The sequence below is a fragment of the Pteropus alecto genome, unplaced genomic scaffold (assembly GCF_000325575.1).
Source record: "Pteropus alecto unplaced genomic scaffold, ASM32557v1 scaffold21, whole genome shotgun sequence".
NCBI lineage: Eukaryota > Metazoa > Chordata > Mammalia > Chiroptera > Pteropodidae > Pteropus > Pteropus alecto.
The window spans coordinates 7,478,540-7,491,369 of NW_006436282.1; the positions used below are offsets into that span (position 1 = coordinate 7,478,540).

At 30.8% G+C, this 12,830-nt stretch overlaps 1 protein-coding gene across 10 annotated transcripts in view; it reads left to right on the forward strand.

Annotated features, from left to right (window-relative positions):
• Nucleotides 1-12,830, forward strand: part of PHF14 (PHD finger protein 14) — a 171,952-nt gene that overhangs the window by 44,442 nt on the left and 114,680 nt on the right. For all 10 annotated transcript variants that reach the window (XM_006911949.3, XM_025046830.1, XM_025046822.1 and 7 more), the window contains 2 exons: nt 2,172-2,303; nt 7,362-7,530. In XM_006911949.3, coding sequence (XP_006912011.2) covers nt 2,172-2,303; nt 7,362-7,530 — 301 coding nt within the window. The remainder of the gene's footprint in view (nt 1-2,171; nt 2,304-7,361; nt 7,531-12,830) is intronic.

Sequence of the window (12,830 nt, forward strand, 5' to 3'; positions counted from 1 at the left end):
CTTTTACTCCTCTTTTAATGATAAGAGACATGAAATGACTTTTCTGTTCTTTAACTAACTGGAGATATATGTGCATAAACTCCATGGGAATGAACAGTTCTATTTTGGAGAATTGGAAAGTGACTTTAAATAATATAGATGATTATGTTTTTAAATAAATAATATATTAGATAAATGGACATTTATTATTTTATTTGAATGAGTTTTAGAGTTTTCATGTGTTTTTAGGTAGTGATGGTTATCGTATATACACTATGAATTATTTATTGCCTTTGTACAGTGATGGACAGTGAAGGTAAGTTTTAGATTTGAATCTACATTTTTTTCCTCTATGTTCAGTTGTAATAATTTTATTTCTAGAGTTATTTTTGTTCTTTCCTTTTTTAGCTCAGTATTTTGGAGTGTTCACCATTATAGTAATTTTACATAGTCAAGACTTCTTTCCATACCTAAATAGGTTAGGATCTTACTTTTTTTTAATGTAACCAATTATATTAAGTGAGAAGAGTTTAGAAGATGCTGATATATTCACATACATATGTATATATGGTTATATAATATGTAAATATATCCCACAACCTCTTCTTTTCTCAGAAATAGCAGCAATAGCAACAATATCAATCTCTATAATTACTTTCCATTCTCGATAGGAGGATCCCTCCATTGGTAGTAGCAAATAACTTCCTTGAAATTTGGGGAAAGACCACCAGTGTCTCAGTGACTGAAGACTAGCACATTCTCAGTCCAGCTTTTCCAAACAAAACTGGTTCATTTGGAACAATCAGGAATATTGCTATGCTTTTGAGTTTTGTCACTACACTTTATTTTTGTCTCAGAATATATTTTAGATGATTTTTTTAAAACTCTGAGCAACTTTGAGACCAAGTACTGGTTTCGGTGGTGGTGGTGGTGGTGGTGGTGGTGTGTGATCCTTTTTTCTAGGATTATTTAAAAAATTCCAGCATCGTTGTTGTTTCTGTACATACATGGCTCTTTTAGGTTCTTGATAGCTTTTCTCTCAGTTTTTACATTCCTAATATAAATATACCCTAGATTTTTGGGTATAGTGCTTGGGTATAGTTAAAATGCCTTTTGTATAAGAAAAGTTAGAGTCTTTAAACACGAAAATTAAAAATAACAGTAACAGCAATAGTAAAACTCCATTTTCTGCAATAAATATTAAAAGTATACTTTTAAGACTCAAAGTCTGATTTTGAAAAGAGACATTTATATAGGTAGTTTGTTTACATGTTGAAGACTCTGAAAGATTTATAATTAATGTTAGAAAATAAACTGATTTTTGTTTGTAAAGTCACTTTTGATGTTTTAGAGAAGTAGAAAATGGAAAATTCTATTTTTAATAATTTGTGTTTCTAGAGAAATATCAAGCTAATGTTAAATAGGTTTTAAGTGGTAATTAAAATTAAGAGATGAGAATTAAGAGTTGACAATATAGATCTTATATATGCCCTTCGAAAAGTTTGACTCTAGCAATATTTAAATTTATGCTAGATTTGGGCTATTTATCTACATTCTCAAAAGTGTTTAGCACTAATAATTATTGACATTATAAAAAGATGTTATGAAAAAACATTTGATTTTAACAAAAATACTGTTGAGATCATTTTTCTTTTCAAATTTGTCATTTTTTTACATTTGGATTTTTATATGCACAAGTTGTAAAGGAATTCACACATTTTCTTTTACTTGTATAGTTTTCATGTTTTATGTTTAGATTCTTGATCCACTTGGAATTTATTTTTGCATATTATATAAGGTATAGATCTAATTTTATTTACTTGTCCCAGTACTATTTATGAAAAAGTTTAATTGTTGCCTTCATGATTTGAGGCACCACCTTTATCATATACTAGATTTCTATATGCAGTTGAGTTTATTTCTAGATTTTCTATTCTTTTCTGTTCATCTAGATAACTATTCATACCCCAGTACCTGGCTATTTTAATAATAGTGACTTTGCTGTAGTATGTTTTAATATCTATTTGGTCTAATGCCTCATTACAGTTCTTTAAAAAAAGTTGGTTTTTTTTTTTGGATTACAGTTGACCTTCAATATTATATTAGTTTGAAATTTAAAATATATGCTATAAACTTAACCATTTCACTATGATTATTATTCTAATACTTTATTTGCTGCCTTTATTTCAAAGTTGTGGAATATGTAAGAAGAACCATGATCAGCATCTTCTTTTATTGTGTGATACCTGTAAACTCCATTACCATCTTGGATGTCTGGACCCTCCTCTTACAAGGATGCCAAGAAAGACCAAAAACAGTTACTGGTAAGTTCAACCATTCTTTGTAAATCTAGAAACATTTGATATATGTTTCTTAATGATTTTTTTTATTAACTAAGGCATATTGAATCACTACAGATGCTTATGGAGATGATACCTATGATGAGTTTTATCTTTTCCCTAGTTTTAGTCCAAGGAAGAGACAGATGTACAAATTTTAATTGGATGATTCTATACAGGAAGAATATAGGACATGGAAAAGTTTGAAATGGACATGATATTCTTTTTATACAAATTACCTTTCTAGTTTTAGAAAAGAGTGAATTGGACAGACCATAGCCTTATCCTAGGTTATTTTTTAACACCTTGTGTACAGATTAATGTTGCAGAGATACTTTTTCATATCTTAATGGGTATTTATAAGATGGAGACTATAATATTTAATAGTAGTTGAAAAAATTGCAAGCAATGTCCATCTGTGTCTGCTCTGTGTACTGAAACTATTTTGTGGCATTTATTTTGAAATAGGAATAGATAAATTTCTGCATTGGTAGTTACATTTTCTTTTGATTTCTTAGTTGTTCAATGTTTTGTGTTGTACAGGACATAACATTTCTATTATCTCAGTGCTCCAAAAGCAAGTTTCTCTGTCATCTAAATGTATTGCTTTGGGTGAGGATGAGAGTGAACAGGAGAAGTTAGAGAATGTCCTGACAAGAGTTATAGTTACAGAATAAGAAACAAAAGAGGAAATAATTCACAAAAGAAAAAACAACCCACAGTGATTCATCCTAATATCCCAGAAATTCATGTATGTTAAAAGTGAATTGAACTGTTTGAGAAACTTTGACTACAGTTCACTTCAACCAGTAGAAATGATCACTTAGTACTATGATTACATACTGTAAAAGCAAAAAACTGGTCCTTTTCTTTTATCTTTATATAGACATTTCTGTTTTATGGTGGTTGTTTTTATTATTACTTACTAATAATATCTAACATTTGTGATATTTTCACAATTTAGGACTATCAATAGATTATTTCAAAATATCTCATCATTTCAGTTAGGAGATTCAGTAAGATGTTTACCTCTCCAAGGAACCTTTAATCTTTTTAATGGGACAAGACAGGAACAATTTAGTATATTACATTTTAGTGGTATTTTTATTTTGATTGTAATCTGTGATTCCAAGGAATAAAGGGCTTAGTTCTAGCATTAGATACATAAAAATTTTTAAATAACACATGGTAATTACTTACTAACTTGTTTTTCTCTTATTGTTTAATGTTTTAATGTTAAAATTTTTGCTCAACAATTTTGCTTAAATAAATGGGGATTTTAAGATATTAAAATTAATCCTAAATACTAATTTGCATTTTGGTAATTAATGTATTTGTATTAGCAACACAAATAGCACTTTGTATTTAACTCTGTTATTGGAGTTCAAAATTTAAAGCTATTACTTTTTTAAAATAAATATTTATTTGATATTAAGTTTACTGTATTAATGAGCGACAGGTGTGACTATTGTTGATGCATGAATTCAAATGGCAAGAGATCTTTGAAAATTCTTGATGAGAGAATTATGTTTTTCTCAAGAGTACTGATATAAACACATGTAAACTAAATATCAATCTGATCAGTCTTTTAAATTTGAATAAACTATATGGAAAAAAGTTTACTTTTAGTTCCTCAGTCACATTTACCATATTGTAAGTGTTCAATAGCTGCTGTATAATGGCGACTGGCTACTGTACTGGACAGTGCAGATTTAGATACTTCTAACACACAAAGTTCTATTGGACAGCACTGATCTAGTCTGATGTTTCAGTTTTAGTGTTACTCATATGTTTTTTCAAATGTTTTTTATTGTGGCAAAATACACATAACATAAATCTTGTACATTTCAGTGGTATTAGATATATTAACAGTGTTGTGCAGCCATCGCCAACATCTATCTATATAGTGTTTTTCATTGTGTAAAACTGTAATTTTATATCCATTAAACAATAACTTCTTTTTCTCCCTCTGGCAACCACCATTCTACTTTCTGACTGTGATTTTGACATCTTTACCAAATCTAAGTAGAATCATATAATATTTGCCTTTTCGTGACTGGCTTATTTCGTATAATGTCCTCAAGGTTCATCCATGTCATAGACTATTGGAGAATTTTCTTTTTAAAAAGAGAATAATATTCCATTGTATGTATATACCATGTTTTGCTTATCTATTCATTTGTCAATGGATACTTGGGTCACTCCCACATAATGCTGCATGACCATGGGTGTACAAATATCTTTGAGACTCAGCTTCCAATTCTTTTGAATATATACTCATAATTGGAATTGACAAATTATATGGAAATTCTATTTTTAGTTTTTTGAGGAACCACTACAGTTTTACCAAGCAGCTGTACCATTTTACACACATTGCACAAATATTCCAATTTCTCCACACCCTTGTCAGCACATATTATTTTCCGTTTTTTGTTTGTTTGTTTTTTAGATAGTAGTCATCCTAATGGGTGTGTGGTGGTATCTCATTGTAATTTTGATTTTCATGTGCCTAATTATTAGTAGTGTTGGGCATCTTTTCATGTGCTTATTAGCCATTTGTATATCTTCTCTGGAGAAGTGTTTATTCAAATCCTTCATCAACCTGTGGACTTACAAGCCACAGTTACATAATATAGCTTTTAGAGTAATAATTTTTTTCATATCATGTAAAAAGACAAAAAGTTGAGTTAAAACCATTGTTACAATACTACTAGCTTTTATTTTCGATTATGTATTAACTTTTATTGAGATCTTTATTTACCCATACAGCTCTGAGTTACTGTCTAGTGTCATTTTTCTCATCCTGCTCAATTTTCTTGAGCATTTCTTATAGGTCAGGGCTAGTGGTAAAAAAACTTACTCAGCTTTTGTCTGGGAATATCTTAATTTCTCCCTCATTTTTGAAAGGCACTTTTACTGGGCGTAGGGTTCTTGGATTACAGGTTTTTTCTTCTTTTTTTCTTGTAACACTTTGACTATATTGACCCAGTGCCTCCAGAGTTTCTGATGAGAAATCTGCTGATGGTCTTATTGAGGCGCTCTTGTATGTGATTATTCTTAATGTCTCTCTTTCTGATTTCAAGATTCTCTCTGTGTCTTTCTCTTTGGGAAGTTTTATTATATTGCATCTTGGTGTGGGACTCCGAGCATAGCTTACTTGGTATTCATTGAACTTCTTAGGTGTTTATATTCACATCTTCTATCAAATTTGAGAAATGTTTGAGCATTATTTCTTCAAACATTCTCTCTACCCCTTTCATTCTTCTTCTTCTGGAACTTTCGCAGTTTAAATGTTTTCAGTTATTGATGTCCCACATGTCCCTTAGGCTCTGTTCACTTTTCTTCAACCTTTTTTTTTCTGTTCCTCAGACTCAATAATTTCCATTGTCCTATCTTCAAGTTCACTGATTCTTCTGCCTGCTCAAATCTGCCTTTTAATCCCTTTGGTGATTTTTTTTTCATTCAGTTGTTTTACTTTTCAGCTCCAGAATTTCTTTTTGGTTTATTTTTAGGCTTTCTCTCTTTATTGATATTTCCATTTTCTTCATACATTGTGTTCTTGACTTTCTCCACAACCTCCTTTAGTTCACTGAGCATCTTTATAACAATTGTTTTAAAGTCTTTGTCTTATAGACCTGCCATCAAGTCTTCTGACACAGTTTCTGTTTACGTACTTTTTTTTTCCTGTTACATGGACCATACTTTTCTATTTCTTTGTATGCCTTGTGGTATTTTTGTCAAAAACTGGAATTTGAATTTAATAATGTGTTAACTCTGAAAATGAAATTCTCCTCTATTGCCAGGGTTTGTTGTGTTTTGTTGTTGTTATAATTTTTTTTATTGTAGTGGGCTGTCTCTATGCTGAGGATCAGCTTGATCTCAAGGTCTTCTCATGTCTTTTCTGAGTTTTTTCCTGGGCAAGCGTGGTCACTTTCTAATTTTTCTCATTTATGTCCTTATTTCTGAATACCTTAGTCTCTAATATCTGGCTCCCAAAAGGGGAAGAAGAGGAAAATGAAGGTGGGGGAATAAAGGGTGCTGGTAAGTCCTGGAAGTCACTTCAGACCAAGAGAGAGGGCCTTACAATAATAGAGGGAGGTCACTCACCTTTCTGCCTGTACTTCTGTGATCAAAAGCAACAATCTGTGTTCAAAACGCAGATCCCCAATATTTGAAGGACAGGGTTTATTTTGCTCATGCTGGCTTTTAACAGTGTACAAGCTGGTACAGGAATATGTTCACAACTGGCTGTCATTTGGCTTGTGCTAAGAGCTGACATTGACCAAAATTAATAGCAGTTTACCTATGCAAGCCTTTTCCTGGAAGCTGCATGCCTTCAGTGGACTCCAGAATTCCAAAATAATTACATCAGACAGATTCTGCCAGTGCGATTGTTTTCTAGATAAATAGATTCCCATTGCTGCCTACTTTGCCCTCTTCCTCCCATGTTTTTTTTTTTTTCTTTTAAAACACTGCTTTAAATTCTGTTAATAAATAAGCTTATATTTTCTCTTTTATAACTAGTATGGGCCACTAACTAAAATGTTTATTTTTTTCAGCATTTCTTGGAATCTGTTTTTACAGAGTTTTCTTAGTTGGAATATTAAGCACAGTTTATTATTAAGATTAAGAAATATTACAGCTGTAACAAGAATAGAGTCAGGGTCAATGAATAACTTTGATTCTCAGATGTCACACAGTACTTGTCACTTAAAGAAAAGTCATGAATTCCAAAGAGAAACTCTCTTTTTAATCAGTGCTGAATCTCTTCTGTTGGTTCATTTAAACATGAAGCATTATTGCATGTGCTCTTATTATATTTATAGGGATACACTGAATTGCTTTATATTTTTATTGTTGTCATTCTTAAAAGGAGTGTATGTGCCTTTCAGTATGCATAATCATTGTACACCTTGGGTCACGTATGCCTGTGTATATTTTTATATATACTTCACATATCTGAATTTCGTATTTATAGAAACCAGTGCTAACACTAGAAGGTAAAAATAAATGTATGAACTTAAAATTTTTTTCTTTACGTAGGCAGTGTTCAGAATGTGACCAGGCAGGGAGCAGTGACATGGAAGCAGACATGGCCATGGAAACCTTACCAGATGGGACCAAACGATCAAGGAGGCAGATTAAGGAACCAGTGAAATTTGTTCCACAGGATATGCCCCCAGAACCTAAGAAGATTCCAATAAGAAACACGGTAATTTATTCTCTTTTTATTTATCATAATCATCACAGAATTCTGAGGCCAAAATTTAAGAGGTAAGAAAGACAAAGGATAAACATATACTCAGGAGCCAAAGAAAGAAATGTGTATATGCTCTTGGTTATTAAGAGTTTATTGTTTTATGTTATGAAATATACCATACATACCTGAGAATTTATAGTTTATATGTAAACTTAGAACATAATAATAAACACCCATCATTAATATAATGAACATACCAAACTATTTCAAAAATAGAACATTACCAAAGCCTTTGAAATTCCCTGCGAATTCCTCTGCAGTCACATCCCCATCTTTTTAGCCCAGAGGCCACCTCCTTCCTCGACTTTATATTATTCTTTTCTTTTTACTTACAGTCCAAATGTATGTATTTATAAATAATACATAGTTTTGCTGGTTTTGAGTTTTGTGTTAATGGAGTCAAACTGTTTTTGTCTGTTATTTGATATTTTGACCAACATTATACTGATTCTGTTTGTGTAGTTGTAGTTCTTTATTTTCACTAAGGTGTGATACCTGTTTTTTTTAATTTATCTTTTGTGTTGTGAATTGTCAGTTTTGCTGTTTCTGTCTTTTTTCGTTTATAAACAACTTTTAAAAATATTTTTGTTAATATCTCCTGCAGCATGGTAATAAGGAATTCAGGTATATACCAAGGTATGGATTTGCTTAGCTATGGTATATATATAAATATATATATGTTCGGTTTTGGAAGATAATTCCAATTTATACTCATACCAGCAGTGAATAAAGTTACTGTTGCTGCCAAACTTGTTTCATCTAATGTTTTAATGCTTTCCAGTGTGATACATGTAAAATAGTATGTAGGCACTTTATTTTTCATTTCCTTCAATACTAATGACTTTGAGCATCTGTATATTTTTGGTCAGTTGTATTTCTTCTTCTAGGAAATGTATATTCAGGTCTTTTCTAGTTTTTCTGTCAAGCATATTTTGCATTGAAAATTCTTCAAGGTCAGAGTTTAAATACTTTCTTCTAGAAAACATATTTGTTATTACCAGATAGCTGGGAACTCTACCAACCTGAGACCATTTTAAATAAAAGCTTGGCGTGTGTGTCTTCTCTATTACATAAGCAGTGTGAATTTCTGCTCCAAACCCATAAGCTCTGGCTTACAGTTAGAAATTCTTGGGGGAGACATTTATTACTTTCTTACCTTGAGCTCAGGCAGGCACTTTAGAAATATCTGCCTTCCCCTGAGAGAGATGTAAAGATATTTTGTCATCATTTGTTTTGTTATCTGTTTAGTTTTGAAGAGTCTTTATTTTTTTCCTCAAAGTAAATGTTTTCTCAAAAGTTTTCTTTAATCTATAGTAGCCATCTTATTTCATTTAGTTTTATGTTATGGGCTCATTTGAAGTTGATAAAGCAAATCTGGAAATTGTTATCTCTTAGATAATTGAAATAATTAATTTTGGGTGCTTTACACTGATCAGCTTGAAATAGTTTTATTTATACTTTAGCTAGTTTTTTTAGGCTTCACAAATATATTTTGTTTACAAATGAACTAAAGAGAATTTTCCTTCTTTAAATAAGTCTGCTTGTTTCTATTTCTAAAATATTTTCTGTAACTGATGCCAGTATCTGTATCTATTCTTTAGATCTTCTAGAAAAGCTGTTATTACTTCATATACAAAGATTATCCTCTTATGAAACATTTTTTTTTTCTAGTTTATTGTTTAAAGAAATCCTTATGGCCAGTATTATCCTCTTTACTCTTAAAGTTATCACATAGAGGGAAGTTTTGTACACATCATAGTGATATTTATGTGCCCATAGTTTAGTATTATTTAAGATAAAAATTTTTTAGAATTAGAATTATAAGAAAACTTTAAAATTTTCTAATTTAGTGCCATTGCTTTCATCTTATTCTTTGTCTCTAGTTTTCTTGTGTAAAAGTTTAGTCATCTTATAGATACTAGTAAACACAAAAAAGGATTCCATGGCCTAATTTTAGGAAATATAGTATGGTTATTTTCTCTCTTAGGGGATTCAGATGCATAAAGCTCTGAGAAATATTGCTGTTTAGAAAAGTGATTACTTTTACTTTTCTTTATCCTTTTTCCTAATTTATTTTATCAAAGAGCACTCTTTTTCGAGGCACATTTTTTATTGTAGCATAGGGTACCATGTGGTATAGCTTTGGAAGTGGTGTTCCAGAAGCCATGGATTCCCTGCATCAGGATCACCTGGGGTGTTTGTTGAAATGTGAACTTTGGACCCATCCTTGAGTTAATGAATTAGAATTAGAGGGTTGGGCTAAGCAGACTTCTTAGGTATTATTCTATTCCAGACTAAAATTTGAAAACTACCTAGATAACATTTATGATTATTACTATTGCTTTTTTCTTTCCTTCTTCCCTCCATCAGTCCATACAGCAATTCAGAAAACCTTTGATGAGAATATTCAGTTGATCAGGTACCTGATCGAGGAACATAAGAATGAGAGGTTAAGAAGAGAATGATTAATCATCTTGTTCTTCATCTTAACCATTTAGAGCGAGTTCCTATTGTTACCTTAACTTTTTATCTATCATTTCTGTTTCAGAATTTTATTAACATTTTAAATTATTAGATGGTATGGTTAAAATGAGGCACTTTAGTTTCTTAGCACACTGTTAATTATGGGGATCTAGGTAAGTAACTGCCTACAAAGTTGTATAACCAAGTACCATTCACAGTAAATCACTGATTTATCTCTCCCTTTAATTTTTTAATTGTTGTTCCTAGTATCTTTCTCCTTACACTGTTTTGTTAGTACATGTATTAAATTTTGGGTTAGTCCATCCTTAAATTTCTTATAAGAATATTTTTGCTTTTGTCAGTTTATGTATTTCCTGCCAGTATTGATGAACATGTAGTTCATTTCACAATAGTCGAATTGTACTATCAAAATTTTGAGGAAAATTTTACCTTTATGATGGGATTTATGACATACTCTAAGCTTTACTTTCTCATTTCAAAATAATATATCAATGAAACTTAAAACGATCATTTGTTCAATAATTTTATATCAATTTCTTTTAAATTTGTTATGTTCTCTTGGGTTACAGTAATAGCACAGTTTTTAGAAAAGTAGTTTGGGGTTATTTCATGCTAATAAAAATGATTTTTACTTTTGTTTTAATCATTTTTTGGCATATATGAATTGTTATTCTGTTAGAATAATTTTATTTTTAAAAAGTTAGACTTTATAGTATAATTAAGCATATAGCACTTTAATCTCTTAAAAGGGCTATCTCTATGGAGTTGTCCAAGAATCATCAGAAACATAAATTGATCAGGGCTTCTATAGTTTTTCTTATCCTCTGCTATTACTTTCTTATCTCTTATACTTTGTATCTTTATGTTTAAAAGTAAAATCATAGTGGTAGTAAGGGACTGAAAGGGGAATGCAAGGGATTCATATGTTGGAATATTTGAATAAATCCTGGAATATTGCTATTATTAATTTAATTTGTGTTTATCCATACTGCTAATAAATCCAACCATTTTATTATTTTGTATTTATTTCTACCACTTGACTATTGTGTATTTTATACTTCATTACATTTTTCAAAGGTAGGTAAGTCAGAAGAGGACATGGGGGATTAGTTTACTTTTATATAAAATGATTTAATAATAATATCTAACATTTGTTGATTACTCATCATATGCCAGACACTGTATTAATCCTCTACCTTACTCCCCTTAAAAAAAAAATAAGTTGGTATTTAATGATTATAACCTGTATTTTACTCAAAATGAAACGAGGCGCAGAAAGCTTGAGTAATTTACCTGTGATTTCATAGATTGTAAGCAGGTAGAAATTGAACCTAGATAGCCTGTTTAAGAACTCCTGTCTTTTCTGTGTCTGTAGAGGAGCATTTAGTTGATGTACAGAGTTTTTGTAAAACATTTGGTTGTTAGGTTATTTGGTTATAGTAGAGAATGTAGTGCTCTAATCTGATACCAGAATGTTCATGTGTCTTTCCATAGCATAGTGTTATGTATGGGAATGCAGGCACATATCCAGTTACTGCCTTGCATAACTGAGTTAATTCACATTAAGTGTTAAATTCAACACTCTTTTTCTTTGTACTTTCAATCGAATGTGAATAGTTTTCCTTTTCAAGCGTGTGTAAGAGCATTGGCATCATTCCTGTCAATCACAGTGCAATACTATAGAAGTTAATAAAATGTTTGAAGGTTATTCTGCTTTGAGGAACTTGATGTTAAAAAAATCAAACAAAAAGAAAAAATTAGAAGCAGCAAATCAATAAGTACACTGACAGCATGTGTATATATGAGCCACCAGTATATGTTTATTTTTTCTATTCTTCTATGTTGGTTTGCTTTTTTTCCTTTAAATTGTAATGCTGTGAAACCTGCTGTGGGGAAAAAAAAAGAGTATATGCTTTTGTATTGAGAGTGAAGATAGAAAAGTACATAGTGGTTTTCTTTTCTATTTTGTTTTCTTTTCTAAGTAGTCGCTCTAAATGTACCTAAAATATTTGGCTTATTGTAATGAATATATATATATATATTTTTGATTTGTTCACGTGGTTTGATCAGTGCTAAGAGGGATGGGCCCGTAGACTTAATTTTTGTGCTCCAGTGCCTGCTTTTTGCCAAACAAGGCTGCTATTAGAAATGTGGCATCCACTTTTACCTGCTGACAGGCAGTTTCCATTTATCATGGCCAGAGAGTGCAATGGGGAATAGAATACTTCGACAAGCTGTACTATATTTTTATTATGTGGATACTGAGGAAAGTCACTTTTCATTTCATTCTACCCTGGTTTCCTTAATAAGGATTTATTGAAATATAAACGAATATAGCATATTTTGAGGCAGTAAATTTAATAAAATATAGATGCTTTTCAAAGTAAGTAGTCCCAGTATTACTTTTTTCCCCCTAGATTTTTACCAAAAAGTGATCAAAATATTAGCCAGAAAAGTTACATGAAAAAAATATAGCACTAAAGATTTAGTGTTAAAAATAATAGGTTAAAAGAGCTATTTCTAAGTGTAAGAAATGAAAATACTGTACTTTCAGAAAGTACTCTTCCTATACAAACATGGAGATTCTCATTCTTCTTTTATTTAATTGTTAGGTTACTATCAGTTCTCTTATATTTAATTGTTAGGTTACTATCAGTATTTTGCAGTTTGTCATTCTGAATGTCAGAATTATTTTTAAATTAAATTTTAACTGTAAAAGTAATATGTAAATACTTTCTAGTTGTAAGAAATTTAAAAATATAAAGTCT